Genomic DNA, 20,992 nt, shown 5'->3' on the forward strand with positions numbered 1-20,992 from the left:
TGATCATCAAACACAAACATATATATATATATATGCACACTTCTTTATATAATCAAACACAATCATAAACATTTTAACATTAACACATAATCTAAAATTTTCAAACACAACACACAATTGATTAGATTATTTAGGAGTCTAGATTAGTAGGTGAAAAACCAATTAAAATAACAAATTATGAAGTGATAACACCGAAAGTTTTCTATATAACTTTCGGTTTTGAAGTGTATTTCCGAAAGTTCTATATAAACCTCTCGGTCCTAACCTGATTTTGGGAAGCGTGAAAACCGAAGGTTTATTTGAAAACCTTCGGTTTTTACCCTTCCCCATACTTAGAAAAAAATCTGATTTTTTTAATGTAGGGTAAAAACCGAAGGTTTATTTGAAAACCTTCGGTTTTTACCCTTCCCCATACTTAGAAAAAAATCTGATTTTTTTAATGTAGGGTAAAAACCGAAGGTTTATTTGAAAACCTTCGGTTTTTACCCTCCCCCATACTTAGAAAAAAATCTGATTTTTTTAATGTAGGGTAAAAACCGAAGGTTTTCAAATAAACCTTCGGTTTTTACCCTTCCCCATACTTAGAAAAAAATCTGATTTTTTTAATGTAGGGTAAAAACCGAAGGTTTATTTGAAAACCTTCGGTTTTTACCCTTCCCCATACTTAGAAAAAAATCTGATTTTTTTAATGTAGGGTAAAAACCGAAGGTTTATTTGAAAACCTTCGGTTTTTACCCTCCCCCATACTTAGAAAAAAATCTGATTTTTTTAATGTAGGGTCAAAACCGAAGGTTTATTTGAAAACCTTCGGTTTTTACCCTTCCCCATACTTAGAAAAAAATCTGATTTTTTTAATGTAGGGTAAAAACCGAAGGTTTATTTGAAAACCTTCGGTTTTTACCCTTCCCCATACTTAGAAAAAAATCTGATTTTTTTAATGTAGGGTAAAAACCGAAGGTTTATTTGAAAACCTTCGGTTTGTACCTCAATATTTTTAAAACAAATGGGTCAAAACCGAAGGTTTTCAAATAAACTTTCGGTTTTGGCGATGCCGTTTTTTTTAAAAAAATATGAAAAGTCAACAAAAACATAATTAATTAATAAAACATATTAAACCAAATCAAACAAACATAATAACAATAATTCATAAATATTAAAACATAACTGTCATAAACCCATAATAAATCCATAATAAATCTACAAATTAATTATTAGATGGGGTGGAAGGAGCGGGTGGTTGATTCAGTCGACTCCTCAACAAGACAAGTTCTTGTTCGAGATTCTCTAATCTCTGAGACATTTCGGCCCGGTCCGCTTTGATTTCACTCAGCAAACGACCTCTTTCGGCATCCCTTAGTCGGATTTGTTCCATTTCCAGCGTCATCTTTCTGACCTCTTCCTCACGTGCCGCAATTTCTGATTGTGTTATCAGATTCTGGTAACACGGATGCAGTTTCTCCGGTGATGTACGCCAATGTCTCTTCCATGTCGAATCATCACCCATATCCTAAATGCATTTCAGATATATGTATATATATATATATATTTTCATCAAACAAAATAACGTAAACTAACATAAATCTAGATCTATAATATATATATACAAACTTAAGAAAAATCGAAATTTTACAATAAACAAAACAAAAAAAACAAATCAAACAAATTACCTGAAGAGAGGAGAAGAACCCGCGGCTTGGAGGAGGCAGGCGGCGGCGGAGGCGGAAGAGAGAGAAAGGAGAGAAGCCGAATGAAAAAGAGAAGGGTTAGGGTTTGTATTTATAGAGGTTGAGGCCGAAGGTTTTCATAAAACTTTCGGTTTTGATATAAGTCAAAACCGAGGGTTCATTATAAAACCTTCGGAAAAACCAATTTCAAAAATTTGATTTTTTTTTAATGAGCAAAACCGAAGGTTCTTTGTAAAACTTTCGGAAATGAAATTATCAAAAAAGGCAAAACCGAAGGGTCTTTGAATAACCTTCGCAATTCAAAAACCAAGGGATTTCAAAACCGAAGGTTTTTCCTAAAACTTTCGCAAATAACCCACACCCAACACTTAGAATTTTTTTGGGTTTTTTGGGAAGGTAAAAACCGAAAGTTCTTTGTAGAACTTTCGGTAATAATTCATAACCCCGAAGGTTTTACACCCCCCTCGGAATCTATTTTTAATCCCGAAGGATTTGTTCCTCTCGGGAGTATTTAGGAGAGGTTTACAAAACCTTCGGGAAAAACCGTCGGTAAATGTCCTTTTTTTACCAGTGTAATCCGATCCAATAAATATCCATTCATAGATGAACCAATATGGGGTTTAAGTTAGTAATAGTGAGTTAGCGCTAAGATGGATCCATTTTTTATACGAATTGTCCTGTTTGATGTGATTTTTCTGTGGATAAGTATGGTATTTGTGTCATCTGTCCGAATTTCACTAAAAAATTGGTTTTATTAATTCACTAATGAAGAACAATTAAGAGAAGTGTAATAAAATGAAGATGAAAACTTGAATGACAATCCAATTAACTCAAATGAACATCCATGGACAATATGCTAGAATGTGATTTTAATGGTCTCCACCTAAGTCCTAACTAAAACACATTGCAATTTGCCCAATTTCCAAACCATGCACCAGCACAACAAAATTAAAGCCAGTCAACTATTTCTCACCCACTCTATAATGAATTTATTTATTTTCTTTCATATAGAATGGAGGCCAAAACGGTTTTACAATGTAAGTCAAAACTTTTCAACAGTTTCCTTTCTCACTATGCACGTGCATATGCACGTGCCAACTGCTGATAATACTGTGTATAATTGAGGACTGAGGTTGTTGTGCAAATATGAATGGGTCTCAGCCCACAAAAACTTTTGGCCGCTAATTTCACGCTGTTTTCAATAAATTCAATTGCATCTGTACAAGACAACAATTAGACATGATATATTTGATCAAGTATCCTTTGTTACTCTCTTCAACATCATCAAAGCATGGTTTGTCCTTTGTTTTCCTTTCACCCTTTTCTATCTTTTGTCTTCACTTAGATTCCTATGTCAAAAAAATAAAAAAGAGAAAAAGAAAACAGTAAGAGAGAGATAAGGACATGGCATGGAACTTTATATTAAGTGGTAAAACCCCACTCTCATTTCAGTATTCCCTCTCTATTTCTTGATTTTCTTCCTTCTTCTAACTAAGTTTTAAGTTTTAAGTTATACCCATTTCAAGAAAATGGATGATCAATGTAGCCCTCTGAATTGGGGTTATTGTTACCAAGAAGAGGTAAAATTTAAAAAAAAATTAAAAAAAAAAAAGAACCCATCTTTCTATGTTTTGATTTTTAATCATGTTTATGGGTTTTGACAGGGGATTGAAGAACTAAAACATTGTTTACTTTACACAACATTGGAGCTAGAGAGAACAATTGTGACTGCCCATGAAGAAATTGCAAGAAAAGAAGATGAATTGATTCATTACAAAGGTCTTCTTTCGAAGATCCTCAAAGAAAGAGATGAAGCAGAAGCTAAATGCAAGAGCTTGATTCTTGAGAAATCCATTCTCCAAAAGCATCAACTGAAATTGGAGCAAGAAATCATTCAAAGACAGAATCCACCCGAAGAAGGTCATATATCAGAAGGATCAATCGACGAACAAGACCAAGAAGAAGATGATCACGAGGATGATGTCACCGTCGCCGTCGCCGTCGCCGCCGACGATGACATGGAGAAACTGATCAAGAAACCACTGCCGGAGAATGGTAAGTTCTTACAGGCAGTAATGGAGGCAGGCCCACTCTTACAGACTCTACTTCTAGCAGGACCACTACCTCAATGGCAACACCCACCTCCTCAATTGAACTCAAAAGAGATCCCGCCGGTGAAGGTGAACATGAAGAGGTGCGCCGGCGCCGGAGGTGCGGTGGAGTGTCAAGCACCTGAATTTTCACCAAAAAGTAATAAAGTCCCAAAGGTTGTTCATCTATACCCATTGACCAACTGTTAGTGCTTTAGATTACATGAATTTTAATTCACTTTTGCCTAATTAGGAATTGCCTTTTTGTGAGTGACTGTAAAAGAAAAGAAAAGGAAAAGAGAGAAGGTGAAAACAGCATGAAATGGATGGCCATCATGCATAATTATAATTAGCATTAGCTAGCTATAATCGATCTCTCTTTTATATAGTTTGTCTTAGAAATGAAGATTTCTAACCAACCTCTTAGTGAAAGAGCTAGAGAGGGAGAAAGCATTTTCAAAGCCTTTCTTTGCCTTTTCAGGTTGGATTAAGAAAGAAGACTTGTTCATGGTCTTCTTTTTACTTCTTTAATTTTAGGGTTTGGATTATCAAACTAGCTAGTGAGGATTTAGTCTAGTTTGCTTCTTTTTTTTTTATTTTTTTTAATCTTGGTGTTATTATATAGATAGATAATATAGAAATGTATCTTGATATATTGTGGTATATTGTGGTGTGGTGGACCTATTATGGTTATGATTAATGTGGATGATGAGTTTTAGTATCATGCCATAAAACTTTATTGCTTTATGCATGTTCTCTCTTACCCTCTCTCTCTTATTATTTAACAAGATGAATGATAAATAAAAGTATTATTTTATTTTTATATAATTATTGATTAATTCTATATCCTATGTGAAAGCAAAGGCAACAACAACAAAAGTTAAATCATATTGTCACAACATTTAAATTGATGTGACATTAAAGATGGACTGAGCTAAGTTGCTAACACAATTTGAAGATGGGTATAAAAATGATTCAAAATATATATAGAGGGATCAATTTGTGTTTTCAAAATGGTCCAATTATTATTTAGAGTTTGAATTTTGACATACAATTACCTAATACTTGAATTTACAAAATTTAGTAATTTAAAAACTTTCTCATAATCCAATTGTTAATTGCTGAAAAAGTGAATCAGAAATTTATGTTTTTTTTAATTAATAAAATCTGATATTAAATAATTAAGTGAAAAAAAAAATAAACATTCATTAGAATAATCGGAAAAAATATTAAAGTTGGACATTGGTTTCGCGAAGTTAAAAGTTTAAGGTATAATACGAATATACTACAAATATGGACGTGCATTTTAAAAAATATATCAAAACATTCATTTTATTACTTAAAATATTATAAACAAATTATTTTACATTTATTAATTTTAAATTTTAAATAATTTTTTTAATATTTAAAAAAAAAATTATCAAATTAAATTTTTTTTAACAAAATTCCAAATAAAACTAGGATAAAATAAACTCTTTGCTAAAAGGAGCCAACCTTAGAATCAAAGTCTGAATTGTCTCTTTTATATAAACAACAACCCCAACAAAATTGATAGATCCATCCTCTATTATAAATTGATTTGAAAATGTTGTTTTGGGTTGATCCATTAATGTGAGTAACGAAGCCAAAAAAAATTTACAAATAATATATAAATTAAATAATTCAAAATAATAAAATTAAAAAAGATTTGTCACTTATTATATTGGTCTTTAGTGGGCTTTAATCATTAAAATATTTTTAAAATAGTTCATTTATATTTAAAATTTTAATATATTTTTTTTCAGTATTCAATCTAATAATATTTTTTTTAAAATAATCTAAACACGCTTTTATTATACAATAATAATTATAAATTAAAATAATAAACATATATCAACTATTTAAAATATGTCAAAAATATAGTAATTTTTTATATTATATTAGCTTTTTTAAAACAATAATTTAATTGTTATTTTATTTAACCTAATAATTTAAGAAGTCCAACATAAAATTGGCCTCAAACAATAAAAAAAATGTTTAATATTATTTTAATTATAAAAAAATTGAATTAACTAGTTTAAAGTATTTGAGTTTAAAAAAAAAGTCTCATTTGTCAAAATAATTTTTATTTTATTAGTTAAAATTCAAAATACTTAATATTTTCCATGGGAATAAAAAAATTCTTACTTTTCAAACAAATATATTTAAGTTTTAATTGAACTTTGTTCATTCTTTTAAAAGGTTAATCGCGCCAACAAACAGAACCCTTACAGTTTAAAAAGTAGATGCTTGTTAATTAGTTGTTACCAATTAACTATACTGGCTGATATTTTTTTTTATTATTATTAGTCTGGAAGTTAAATATGACACTAACCATTATATTTGATAAAAATATTAAGTTATTTAAAATTTGTTTAAAATAAATTATTAAAATATATATTTATATTTAAAATTTAAATTTAAATTTAATAAAAATAAGAATAAAAATATTTTTTAGGAAAAATGATTTGAGAAAGAAATTATAACGAAAGAAATGCCACAAATCTAACCTGGTCAGTTAGTCAACTTTTAAAATCTTACGATTTCACGTATAGTTAAGTATAGTTAACAACGGGTCTAATTTTAAGAAAACTTTTAAATATGTAAACGATTTTAAATTTACTATAATAAAATTTTACGAGTTTACGAGTTTATAACGATTTTATACGATTTTACGTTTAAAAAAACAAATTTATATTTAAAAAGAGTTATTATTTATTTAAATAAATTAATATAAATAATTTTGTAAGTATAATTTTTGTATAGTGTTATTTATTCATTATTATTTTTTTATTTAAATATATAAATTTTTAAATTGACTAAGTATAAAAATACTTTATTATATATAAAAATAATATATATATAATTATTATTTTTTCAAATTAAACTGTTACGATTTTAAATAAACTATAAATTTTACGATTTTACAATTGGAAAACGATTTTACGTAAACTCTCGATTTTAACCGTCTATGTGTATGAAAAAAATTAAATTTTTATTTTTTCAGAAAAATGGCCAACATACGAGAGAAAAAAAAATCAAGAAAAAAAAAATGTTTGGGAGTTTTATTTTTCGAATATGGCTAGAAGTTTTTTTCTCATGTAAGAGAGATTTTTGTCTCTGGAGATTCTCCTGAACTTGGTCATTTTTTTAATTTATTATTATTTTTTTAAGTATAAGTTTTTTATTATTTTTTTCTTTCATGCATAAGTGACTGCTCATGTCAAATTCTTAATTTTATTTTCGTTTTCAACTTTGTTGTCCCTATTACGATTCTATTTTGAGTTGTTAAATTAAGTGATTAAAATGATATTATGATTGTGTGGATTTTTTAAACTAAAAAAATCTAAACAAACTCATATCAAACGAGCTCTTGTGTATATATTTTATTCATCATTTATCTTCGTATTAACATTTTTTAATTAGTAAATTAAATATAAAAAAATACTACAGTTACCAAAACTTTAAGTGGATATTAAAAACCAATCAATTCAAGAGAAACAAAATAAAGGATAATTTTATTTTATTTTGCAAATACTCATTATTATCTAAATTTGTTTATAAAATATTGTAACAAAAAATATGTAAGTGTTAATCTTACAAATCTATATATATATATAATGATGCGTAATTTTTAAAGTATCCGGATTTCCGGTTCGAGAGCTGTGGTTAATTTGGATACTTGGGTCGGATTGTGGGTTTACCCGTTTTTAAATTTAAAACGGTTAAAAATAAAATTAAAAATGCTAAAGTTATGTTTCGAATTTGCAACCTAACAAAACAAGTACAACTCTTTAACCAACTAGGGTACAAAGACTTTATATATTAAATTCAAACACCAAATTTGATAAATACGAGACGTTTTAATATTAATATAAATTCAACTTTTTAACTAACTAATATATAATGATGTTGAGTAAATGGATACTTGAGTCGGATTATGTGTTGACCCATCCATAAATTTAAAACGGTTAAAAATAAAATTAAAAATGTTATCCGTAATTTTTTTCACGATTTTTTATATTATTATTTGTGCAAATGCACGGGCTAAATGCTAGTTTAATTGAGAGGTCAAGGGGTGAATTATCCCTTAAATGGACAAACATAGACATTAGAAGTGTGCCACCGAAAATAGATTAATTAAGTGGACCGTTAAAGCTATGATAATGATTAATTAATTTTTTTAAAAAGATTCAAGGCTAAGATAATTACAATAAATGGATGACCCCACTTAAAACATAATAATAGTTTCAAACCTAAAATTATAAATACAAAAGAAAATGTGTATTATGTGAATGACCAATTTACCCTTATTTGTTTTTTTAATGAGGACAAAATAGTAAGACTTGTGTATTTGATTTAATGAATTTGATTTTGCTTATTAAAGACTTTATTATACAATTATAAAGTTTCTTGCAGTTAGCTTTGAGTTTTAAGACATAAACAAAGGAAATGTTCTATTAGGATCATTCAATTCATATTCCACATCATTTAGAGCATGTTTAATTATATATATATATATTTTTTATCTGAATTTTGGAAAACAAAAATATTTGACTTAATTTTTTTTTTTAAATTTAATGATTAATCTAATATCTAAAATAGATTAAATAGAAAAGGGAAAAAATATATTATATAATGAGTATTTTAATATTTTGATGGATAAAATTAATGATACGATAGATGAAGTAAAAAATTTCAAAACAAAATAAAATTAATCTAACTCCTGCTTTATTTTTTATTATTTAAATAATTCAACCTAATTAAATATTATTTATTTTCTTTTTTTACTTTAACAATATTAATTTATTAACTAAAATACATTTTATTTTAAAAAAATAAAATTTATTTTATTATTATATATTAATATTTTTAAAATATTTTACCAAAAATTATATAATTTTTTTAAAATTACTGCCCATAATTAACTTTTAAATAACAAAGTTATTTGAATAACCTGAATCTATTATTATTTGTTAGAGTTCTTAAATGACTTATTCTCAAAAATTTCATATTTTTGTGATTTGTTTTCTTCACGATTATCCAATTCAAACAGCCCAAGTTTATTATTATTATTATTGTTGTCCAGCTATGATAATCAAGAAGTTGGGCTTTCAACAGCCCAAGCCCACGTCAAATAATGGACCTCTTTTATTCTTGGGTATAGAATAATGGACTTATTTTGGGAATATACAATATAAGAAAAAAAAGTAAATAAAGAAGAAAAAATTTAGGTTATTTAGAAATATACTAGCTCAATCCAATCACTATATAATCCAATTCGAAATAAAGTATATGATTTTGATATAATAAAATGGGAAAGAATTGAGATAGAGAATTTGAGGGAGGAAATGGGAAAGAATTGATATATATATATATATATATATATATATATATATATATATATATATATATATATATATATATATATATATATATATATATATATATATATATATATATATATATATATATATCCTTACTTTTTATTATTTTTCTACCCATCATTCTCTATCATTCCCTCTCCTATCACCCTCGTAATAAAACCCACTTAAAAGTAGGTCAATCAAATATCTTTTGAACTATCTAATTAGTGATAAGATGTAGAAATTAATTTATACTTTGACTTGATTTATACTTTTATTTTTATTATGTTTGTGTTTCTATAATTAATTTTATTATTAATTAAAATATGATTTAAATTAATCTAAAAATGTATGGATAAAGGGGGTAGAGAATCCATGTTGAAAAGTGAGGTTGGCAAAGAAGGAAGAAGTGTAAGAAAGAGAGTTTGGAAACGGAAATTACGTTTAACAAACCAATTCCAAACTAATTCCCTTTTTTATTAACCCTTTTTCTCCTTCTTATATATCATCAATTTTATTACTAAATTAAATAAATACACACAAGTGGGCGGACTCTTTTCAACGCCCCCCATAACCCACTATTTATTTTCCCCTCATTCATTTCATATTTTACTACTTTTAACTCCTCCTCTTATACAACTTACCCACAAAAACAAAAACAAACAAAAATAACCGTCCAAAACACCCCCCTCCATATGTCATCGGACTTTCTCTTTTTATCCGTTGACGGTGGCGGGCATAGACAACAACGATCATGGATGACGACATTTTATCAACGGATCCAAACAACAAGGAACAAACCATCCTAAAACGCAAGAGAACAAAGCGACAACGCCCCCATTCTCCAATCTCGTTCACAATCCCTGTCGATGAAGAACAAGAACCGGAACAAGACGGTCATGATCAATATCAAGAAGAACTCGACATGGCTAATTGCTTAATCCTACTCGCGACCGGATGTCACAATCTCAAGGATGATGGAAATAAATTCACTAGCAAGATATTGTTGGAATCTCCCGGGGCGGGTAAAGCAGGGATTTATGTTTATCAATGTAAGACGTGTTATAGAACTTTCCCGTCTTTTCAAGCTCTAGGTGGTCATCGAACTAGCCATAAGAAGACCAAGATAAACGGAGCTTTCATCGATTTATCCGACCCGGATGAAAACGAACCAACAAAATTTAATAATAATAAGAGTTTTTATTCTAATGTTTATAAGACTTCTTTGGTTAATAAGGTTCATGAATGTTCAATTTGTGGAGCTGAATTTACTTCTGGTCAAGCTCTTGGTGGTCATATGAGGAGGCATAGAGTTATTTTATCTACAAGGCCTATTAACATTTCTCAAAGCCCAATAATGCCTGACCCAAGCCCAATTGGGTCTGCTTCTGGATCTGGGCCTGAGCCCATATTGTCGTTGTCGTTGGATTTGGATCTAAACTTACCGGCTGTATCGGAAACTAGCGAAATTGTTCGTCGGGAAACCGCCCTTGTGTTATCGACCGGACCTGCTATGGTTGGTTGCCACTATTGATAGATCTATTTATTTACTAAGATAGAATATGAAATACACAAATTGCCACTTTTATTTTTTGTTATGAACTTCTTCTATTGTTTTATTATACACTTGACCATATGAATGTTTATGTGACAATTTTGAACAAGATTTTTCTTCTTTTTTTATAAGATAAGATTACAATTTTGTTCGAGATGTCAAGATAGTAGTGGAGATAAACATTCTCTACAAAAATATCTTTTTTTATGTTATGGCATCAAGGGGTATTTTTAGGTGTTTTGTAATTCTAACATGTATTATTTATTCTTACTTTTAAAACTATGTATATATATATTTGGAGTAATCAATTTCTCTCCAAATGGGGAAGGTTAGTCATACTGAAAGTTGCTTTATGTTCTACTATAGTTTTTTCCATTTTTATGATACCATGTGGTTGTGGTGTCTTGTGGCTTGGACTAAATCCTATTTCAAATGGAGGGTTCTAGGTTTCATATATTAAATTCATGATGAATAACTTTTGGGTTATGAATTTGGATATTTAAAATTTGGAAGTGATTTCTAAAAAAAGTTGTCATATATTATTAAGAGGCGCTTAGTTCAAATAAGGTAATCGGAATCGGAATCGAAATCGGAATGAAATTGATAGATGTATGAAATGAGAATAGGTATGATCCATAGAAGTGTAATGTTTGGTTATAAGTATTAATTATTCTCAATCTTATTAGTGTTTGGATATTTTCATTACATTATCGAAATTATTAATATTATTTTGTAATTGAATTAGATTAATTTTTTTATTTTTTTATTTTATTTAATTAAAAATACAAAATATTATTATTATATTATAATTATTTAAAATATATAAAATATTAAAATATTTAATAATTTAATAAAATATAAACATCTAATATTTTATTATATTAATTATATATATATATATAAATATATTTAAATACATATAAAAATAGTTGAATAATTCAATTTTTTTTTATTTAGAAATAAAGTCTTAAAATATTAAATATTAATAATTAATCAAATTAAATATAATGTTTTACTTAATAATATATACTCTAACATTTATAACATTGCATAATACTTTTAATAATATTTTTAATAACATTTTTTATTAAAATATTTTATATCTAATTTTTCTAATATTTTTTAAATATTTATTTTATATAAAATTATTATTTTATTTTTAAGTTTTTATATTTTAATTAATTTATTATAATTTTATTATTAATATATAATATATAAATTAATTATATAAAAATAAATTTATTATAATTATTTTAAATAATTAATTTTATTTTATTTTAAATAATTTCTTAATATTATTTAAATAATTGAAATAATTTATTTCAATAAATAAATTAAAAAAATTATTATTTTAATTATAAAAGAACGTCTAATATAATTATAAAAGAAAAAATATATATAATATTATAATTATAATTATGAGAGAGAATGTGGAAGAGTGAACATCATAAGACAAAAAATGCATTAGATTCATTCTTCAATTTAGAGAGGAATAAATGATTCCTAAGTATCCGAAAATCAAATAAATATTCTGAAATGAAATTCATTAATTAAACACTTCATTTTATTCTTTTTTTCAATTCTGAGTACAAAACCACATACCAAACCTCCCTAAGTTCTAAGTTTGTAATAAGAAAGAGGCTCCCTAAGTTCTAAGTTGTGTAATAAGAAAGAGGCAGATTTATTAAGATATTTAGAAGAAAACTTATTTTAAAGAAGTGGTTAGGTATTTAGTTTCATAGACTACATTGACTTAAAAGACTTTTTTGACATATTTTTATGTTGGTCTTCTTTACCATACTATCCAGGTGTCATAAATTCGATCTCTCATATAGTTAAGTTTCAAAACTCTAGTAAAACTTTTAATTTAGGTTCATTTGTCAAAAAAATTAATGAAAAAATATATTGGGTTGCTTTCTCTTACAATAAAATAAAATAATTTTGTTGAGAAATCATAATAATTATTAACTAACCAAAAAAAATAATTATTTAATAATATGTTGGAATTAGTGCGATTGAGAGGAAACAAAAAAATATGAATAATAAATCAAATTATGTGTTCTATTATAATCTTCTTTAGGGAATTTCTGACATAAATTCATTAGAAAGAAACTCTAAAATTCAGTTATACCATTTAAAGTGTCTTACTTTAATTGCACTTAAGGATTGTCTTGCATGAAAATTTAATATGAAAAATGTTTTTAATAAAAAGTTCTATCATGTTTAACAGTTTAAGGGAAAATATGATAAACTTTACATATGTTTTAGGTGTTAAATTTACATGGAATTATAGAAGATGATAAATTTTAAGTTTTAACTCATTTAATTTTTACCAATACAATAAGGTTTGTCATTACTTTAAAGTATTTGACTTGAATTAAATGAGATCATCTATATTGTTGCTGACAAATAATGCAAGATATCATTAAGACCATTACAACAATATTGTACATCAAAATGTTGAAAGCTCATGCCAAACTTAAAACCTAACAGCATGTTATGCTTTTAAGTCTTAACTCATATAATTTTAAGCCTTTTTATTTTCATGTTATGATTAGTCTTGTAGTAGCAAAATCACATTTTGTGATATTTTATTTAATATAAATATTAAATTTCAATATATATAAACTTTGGAAAATTGTGATGAAATTTATGTTTAAAAGTTATAAACAATCTCTAAAATCAACAATGCTTTGTCAAATACAAACAAAGTCAACATCATAATTTTTTTTATACTTTGGGAAGATGAAAGTTTTCATCATCTCTTTTAAGATGGTTAGGTAACTTAAAATAAGTATGAAAAAAAAAGTATTTATTCAACAAAAAATGATTGGAAAGAGAATTTATAAAAGAAAAAATAATAAAATTTCTTTTTTTACTCTCTTATTGTATTTTTCTTTTTTCATTTTTCTAAGTCAATAACACAAAATTCCCTATATAATTCTATCCATCCTCTTATTTAACATAAAAAATAATTTAAAACTTTTATAAGTACAATATTAAATATGGGTATTTTTTTTTATATCAAAACAACATGCTTCCAACTATTAAGGCCTAAGTCTGCTCAATTGAGGAGAATACACATGCCTTCAACTTAGATATCTTATTATACATCTTTTATTTATTATTATTATTATTTTTAAGAATACTGATTTTCGTTTAGTCAGAAATGCGACTAATTTTCGCGGGTTAAACAGATAACCCGCGAACACACTTAATCAATTAATCAAGACTAGTGAAATTTGACACCTAATGAGTTCAAACTCAGATCCTCTAAAGAGACTGGAGATAAACTCGTATATTCCACTTTTTTTTACTTTTTTATTTTTATTTTTGAATTAAACTCATTTCTATTCATTTTAATTTATTGATTTGTAATCTAGATAGAAACAATCTTTAATAAGATTTACTTAAAAAAAAAAGTGTATTTATTTATTTAAGAAAGCAAAAGTGTATTTATTTATGTAAGAAAGCAAAAGTGTATTTGAGTAGGTGATTTAATAATATAAAGACCTAGAAGGAAGAACACACATACATACACGCACTACTCTCTCTCTATCCGCACCCCACCGATCCGTGTCTATTCCAAATACCAGACGGTTGAGTTCATCTCAAAGTTGAAAAATTGTTTGATGGATCTTGCTTCGACTTCTAAGAATCCAGTAGCCGCTTCTCTTGCGCCTGGATTTCGATTCCACCCCACGGATGAAGAGATTGTTTGGTACTATCTCAAACGCAAAATCTCAGGGAAGCCTTTCCGTTTCGATGCCATCTCGGAAATCGACGTTTACAAGCTCGAGCCGTGGGACTTACCAGGTCTTTCTCCCTTTCATGATCTGCAGAATTTCAATGAATTATTCGATTAACGTAATCTGTTTGAAATTTCATTTCCTTTTGATGAATTGTTAATCATGAGGCATCTGATTGATTGATTGGTTAATTGATTAATTAGTTATTAGTTGTTTCACTCTAATCTGAGAATGTCCTAGGTTAATTTGTGGAGATTTTGTATGCATGTATGATTTATGGATGGTTTAGGGAAGTCGAGACTGAAGACGAGAGACTTGGAATGGTACTTCTTTAGTTATCTTGATAAAAAGTATGGTCATAGTTCGAGGACAAATAGGGCTACAGAAAAGGGTTATTGGAAGACAACCGGTAAAGACAGGCCAGTCCTGCATAGATCAATGACTGTTGGCATGAAGAAAACTCTGGTTTACCACCTTGGACGGGCTCCACGAGGTGAGAGGACAAACTGGGTCATGCATGAGTACAAGCTTGTTGGTGAGGAGTTTGAGAAAGATGGAAAGGTTAGTTTTTACTCTCATAGCTGATTAAATGCATAAAACTCAGCCTGACCGTGTAAGTCATGGCAATCAGGTGTAGTATTGCACAAGAAGGAATTTCTCTTGTCCTCCCTAGATCTTGCTCTAATGGCATTCTTTTTCTGTTTTTCTTATTTTGTCTAGAAGGATGCATGTACATTGTGCAGAATATTTCAAAAGAGTGGTCCTGGGCCCAAAAATGGGGAACAGTATGGCGCGCCTCTTGTTGAGGAGGAATGGGATGTTGATGACTTTGATGCAGTTCCTAAACAGGAATTTGCAGAATTTGTGGTTGTCGGTGGTGATGTTTATGCTGGTGATGATGAATACCTTGATGAACATGATGTTGATCAGGTTTGTTATCTATATTGTTCTGTACAACGTATTTCTCATGCCTCGTGGAAGTACAAGTGTCCATTACAATAAAAAATTATACTACACATTCTGAAATTTGAAATGTCAATGATGATAATGATATATAGACTTGGTTGTGGATGCAGAAATGCAATGATCATTTGGGGGGCACTTGTGTGAGTTTTTATATTCTAAAGTTCTTCCATATGAATGTGTTATTGACTCAAAGAATCAAGTTCTTTGAAGCATATTTTTTGATGATATTTAATGCTTATTTTATCTCCTTTTGATGGTTCACAACTGTTGTTGCTTTTATGGCTTATGTTCAAGTTTAGTGCTTGCCTGCTTGGTTAAATTCTTGATATTTGGTCATATATCAATTGCATGTAGCCCTTTATGTTATCCCTACAAGCATATCCAATTTGTGACACAAAAAAGATGTGTGCTTAAATTGCAAAGGAATAGTTTATAAACTGAAACCCATTATAGAAATTAATCAATTATGGCCTCAATTCCTTTAGAGAATCTGTAACATATCATTGTGCTAGACACTTGATTAAGATTCCTTGTTTCTAAGGCCCAGGTCATGTGAAAAGTGATGAATCATCATGCCTTTTAAGATTGTTTGTTGGTTTCCAAGGACTGTCATGTTAGAAATTATGAATATATCTAGTTCCTTAAGATGGTTAATTTTGAGAAGCTTTCATATTTATTTTATTTTCATTTCTCAAGGACCTAGGAGTTTCTATCAAAGGAGAAACTAACCTTTTTTTTTTCTCAGGCTTATAGCAATATTGTAATGTACTCTATTCATTTGATGTGAACTTGATAAACTGTCCTTGTCTAAGTTACATGCATACTTTGGCAGATATACATCTTTCATTGGAAAGTTCCATTATCATTCAAATCTTGAGATGTATCAATAAAATAATTATTATAAACAAGTCATCATTTGAATCTTGAAATCCTTTGTTTTATTGGGTAACCACCGTTTCATCTAATCCCACAAAAATGTAAAGTACATTTCATACTTTTAGCTTATGGTGTATGTTTATGTAATTTTAGTTATCTTAATTCCTTCTTCCGTTTATCTTTAAGCATGACAAGTCTCATTCATGAGCAATGACTGACCCAATGAAATATTCAAATGACCCTATACTCTTGTTCTTCAGATTCTTAATACTGAGGCTCCAAAAGCTTATTCTCCTGTTCCTGAAGGAAGCATCAACAATCTAATCATTGATCCAGCAGAGTATCTTGAAGAATCACAAAATGTCTTGGTCACTGCAGATGAAATGTATGCAAATCCAGTAAAGCGTGAATACATGGGTGAATCAAGCAACTCTACCAATCAAGATCATATGCAAGGCGAAGATTTCTTGGACGCTCCTGATATTTTCCAGCTTAATGATGGATCCTTCTTGGAAACTAACGATCTATCAAATCATTTTGATATGGATCCCTCTGGATTTGACATGCTTGATGAGTACCTTACATACTTTAATGCAGATGAGAACTTCTCTCCTTTGCTAGAAGATGAGAGACACCTTTCTGGACAAGCAGCATTAGTTGAGGAGGTAATGGGCTGTTTTGATATACCATTTTTCAGGTTGACGATCATCTGAAAAAAATCAAAATTTCTTTTATGTGCCAAAAACCAAGATAATCTGTTTCAGGATTTAAAGAAATATGATCATGATCCAAAAAAAAAATCTCTTTACCAAATGAAACAAAAAATCATTATAATTTGGATCATGATGTAGAAAATAATTTGTACACTTATAAAACAACAAAAATTACCCTAAATTTACCAAATTTGATCTTGATCAGAACATTAATCAGATTATTATAATCTGAATCATGATCCAATTTTTTTTTTTCTGATACCAAATGTAAAATTCACTTTCAATTTTAACTTTAGCGGTTTTCCAATATGAGATCGTGACAAAATACAAGTTTTCAAATAGGCTCAATGTTGCATTTGAATCTTATTATTATGCTATATCCATGATGTTAGTCTTGAGCTCTAATAGTCTACTTACTTTGATCAGCCTGTGGATGGGAAATTGAAGCAAGAAACTGAGACAAGTCAAGGGCTCGTGGAAGGGTTTAACAATGATAATCATATCGCACCAACCTCAGAGAAGCTGAATCCCAAAACAGAGTTGGTTAATGGTAAAAAATTCTTCCTAGTTTGGTTTTATTACTAGGTCCAGGGCTGTTTTATGAATCTATTTGAGCTCAAGCTTCTCAAACCATATTTTAATCTATTCTAGCAACTTCAAATATCGTAATTTCTTGAATAGCTGGGGTGAACATCTTTGTTTTTTATTTTGTAAACGTTAAAGCTTGTATTAATAGAGTTGTTGTGACAACAACTTCTAATAATACAAACAGGATTTATGCCAATCAACAAGTCTTAAACACTTTATTTGAAATTGAACAACTTATAATTTTCCATTAAAAAGTAGGAATGACAAAATTCACCTAGCCTAGAAAGACCATTGAATCAATCATGCTTGAATGTATTACTTGAACTCAAATATGCACTGATAAAATCTATAGTGTACTCATTTCCTTTTTCGTAATGGATCACGTAAAATTGGTTGGTGTTGTTCAAGTTAAATATCTAATGGTAGAATGTCGTAGTACCATAGTTGTCTTTTTGCTAAGAGTAGAATGTCATAGTTCAAATATCTAAATGATGAATACTTTATTTATGGTTGTCCATTGTCTTGGCACTGTTTGGTCTTCATTTAACATTTTCTTTAAAATTTTCCCTTAACTTACTACAATTTTTCACTTTTATAGGAGTTGCATACCCATTTATGGGCCAAGCAAGTCGCATGTCGGAGAGCATTCCATCATCAGTCGCATTAGCTGCTGAGTTCCCTACAAAGTCTTCTTCTTCTTCCTTTCAGAAGTTCAACGCTGGTGCTGCTGCTCCATATTCAAGCCCTGTCCGTGTTAATGCTAGTTTGATCCAAATAAACGCAAACTCAATAACTGGCTATGGGTCTTACTACTGGTCGCTTGAAAAGCAAGGAAATACCAACATTATATTATCTTTCAACTTGTTGCTCAATCAAGAGAAGCAGAATTCAGCATCTTGGCAATGTCTTTTCTATCTTCTGTTCATTTGGCTTCTCATCATTACCATGAGTTTCAAGATTGGGGGCCTACATCTATTCTGGTAAGGCTTAAATAATGTTAGAGAGAAATATTAACATGCCAAAGAAAAATCAAACTATTTCGAAGAATTATTTATCTTTGGGAAGGAAATTGATAATATCGTGGATGACATAGAAGATTATATTGATGGGGAAACTGTTTAGTGTTTTTAATCGTAGGTTCATATTTTGTGAACATATATATTTCGGTTTACTGGTGGTTTTATTTTGATATATCCCTCGTATGTCTTCAGTATATTATGGAAAATATTGAAGAATTTGTTAAACTTTTCGTACAAGGGTTTTGTTGCAGATTGCAAAAATGTTCTAACTTCACAAGTATTTTGGAGGAAAAAAAAAGACATTGCAGAAATTGGAATTAGATATTGTTTTATGTGATTCAAAACCCAATTTGCCAACTGTTTTCATCTTCATTTTGCTATTACTTGTCTGGGATAAGGAGGTATTGAAAGATTAATATATAGTCTTAAATGTTGTCCACATTTTACTAAAAAGAAATTGTTAAAGATTAATTTATCACCTATCTGGGATAAATTTTCATTTTTTTAAACCAAACATGAGACCCTGCAATGTAGCAAGTTCTTTTTTTGAATAGCCTCAATGAAAATACAATTTTGAAGTGGGATGTCTCAACTAATATCTTTAAGAATTAGTTTAGATGTCTTAATATGAGATTTATAATCAATATTTATAGTATGAGAATCATTGTTTAAAGGAAAATAAGAATCAATCATTAAAGTGAAGCTTGTTTAATATTAACTATCTTGTTGTTAAGAATTTGATATTATTTTAAAATTTGAAAATAACTATGTTATGTGTATTGAAAGTCAGGGAGTAGTAATGTAGTCTATTGTGTCACCTTGAGGTAATACCAATGTATAAATGTATGATAATAAATATGGTGGCAATTTAAGTCGAGTTTTAAGGTTGGCAGATTATCGAGTTGAGTGGACATGTTTAGTAATTTGGGTCAAAATTTATAACTTGAATTTAATCTGACCCGATGTAATTAATATCACTCAATACATCAAACACAATAAAAATGAAATAAGAAAGGGCAAACAAAACTTTACAAAAGAAAATTATGACCTAATTTTGATCTGTTTGTTAATATAAGTTAAACATATTGACTTAATTTCGACCCGAACTCAAAAATAAATACACGACTTTAACCTAATATAAATACCTGATTTTTTCGTATTCGGATTGTGTTTTCGTGTCAGATAAATGTACGTATAAGCTAAATTAAAACATAAGAGTTATGAAGTTTTTTTTAATGAAAACGCCCTCGTTAGTTGGAACGAATTCGAACAAGTTCAACTTGAATTTGTCCATACAATTCCACCACATACATCTCCATTCTGTAAAGGTTTCGAATTCACCTCCCTCTTGTCACGATTTAGTAGCAACCCTTGTTTTTTCATATAATAATAAGCTACAAAATTAGTAATTTATAAAGACTAACAATATCAAGTTATTCACTTCAAGGACTACATTATCTTGTTTGGTTTTCAATTGCCGACTCAGGACTTCATATATAGTTATTTGCAAATTAAAATAGAACATTTATTTATAGATTTCAAGAACAATATTAATGTGCAAATTGAGGCATCATTAGTTTGGCTTTTATCTATTGAACTTGACATGAGTTATGTTGCAAATTCATGTGGTTATAGGGTACAATATTGTGAAGATTCCTTTTGTTGCCCTACCTATGCTAACGGCGAAGTCTTTGTAACAGATAAACGACGAAGGCGTACACGAGCGCCGTGAAAACAACAAACACAAAGGTGAAATTGAAAGAAAGGAAAATGAAGTGAAAAAAAAAATTAGAAGAAGGGATTAGGGAATGGATGATATGTTAATGTGGGGATATTATATATTTAGGTCTGTTTGATTTACAATTTTATTAAAAAGTTGTTAAGAAAAAAGAGCCACGTTTACAACAACTGGAAATTTAACTCTGTTTTTTTAGTACAGCTAATTTATATAATTTGAGACATTTTAACACCATTAAACATATAAATAATATATATTTTTTTTATTTTGTGGACAAATTTAAGATTTTGGCCAACCTATTAAATAAATCTAGTTGAAAGATGGAAATGTTAAAATACTAGTTGTATATTTTGTTTTTAATATGGATGTTACTTGTTAGGTTGTTGAATGTAAATATATTAATTATCCTTTGTCCATTTTTTTATTTTTTACATTAAAACTACAATACTTGCACGGTGGTGAAGTGAAATATGTTAATGGAAATTAAAAAAAAGGTTGATTATTAGTTTTTTTAATGTTTTATTCTTGAAAAATTATTTTAAAAATAAAATGAATCCCTGAATTTTAATTTAGTATAACATAATTTTACAAAATAAATGAACTGTGGACTAGGTTGATCTTGGATTGGA

The 20,992-nt window shown here is 28.5% G+C and overlaps 3 protein-coding genes across 4 annotated transcripts; all 3 read left to right on the plus strand.

The window, feature by feature from the left end:
- Positions 1–2,960: 2,960 nt before the first annotated feature.
- On the plus strand, positions 2,961–4,538 carry LOC124926987. The gene is made up of 2 exons (XM_047467321.1): positions 2,961–3,265; positions 3,350–4,538. The coding sequence occupies exons 1-2, from the start codon at positions 3,215–3,217 to the stop codon at positions 3,983–3,985; spliced, it is 687 nt and encodes a 228-aa protein (XP_047323277.1). The 5' UTR covers positions 2,961–3,214; the 3' UTR covers positions 3,986–4,538.
- A 5,375-nt stretch (positions 4,539–9,913) lies between these two features.
- LOC124924656 (zinc finger protein ZAT5-like) lies at positions 9,914–10,775 on the plus strand. The gene has a single exon (XM_047464664.1). It carries the CDS (start codon positions 9,914–9,916, stop codon positions 10,691–10,693), a length of 780 nt encoding a protein of 259 aa, XP_047320620.1. The 3' UTR covers positions 10,694–10,775.
- Positions 10,776–14,243: 3,468 nt separating this feature from the next.
- LOC124925825 (NAC domain-containing protein 53-like) lies at positions 14,244–18,779 on the plus strand. 2 transcript variants are annotated; one of them, XM_047465936.1, is made up of 6 exons: positions 14,244–14,530; positions 14,753–15,024; positions 15,187–15,393; positions 16,566–16,970; positions 17,445–17,568; positions 18,205–18,779. In XM_047465936.1, the coding sequence occupies exons 1-6, from the start codon at positions 14,347–14,349 to the stop codon at positions 18,588–18,590; spliced, it is 1,578 nt and encodes a 525-aa protein (XP_047321892.1). In that variant the 5' UTR covers positions 14,244–14,346; the 3' UTR covers positions 18,591–18,779. The 2 variants fall into 2 exon arrangements, with proteins under 2 accessions (XP_047321892.1, XP_047321891.1); XM_047465935.1 differs by having other exon boundaries at positions 14,246–14,530; positions 15,184–15,393.
- Positions 18,780–20,992: the final 2,213 nt, after the last annotated feature.

The sequence above is a fragment of the Impatiens glandulifera genome, chromosome 2 (assembly GCF_907164915.1).
Source record: "Impatiens glandulifera chromosome 2, dImpGla2.1, whole genome shotgun sequence".
NCBI classification, from domain to species: Eukaryota; Viridiplantae; Streptophyta; class Magnoliopsida; order Ericales; family Balsaminaceae; genus Impatiens; species Impatiens glandulifera.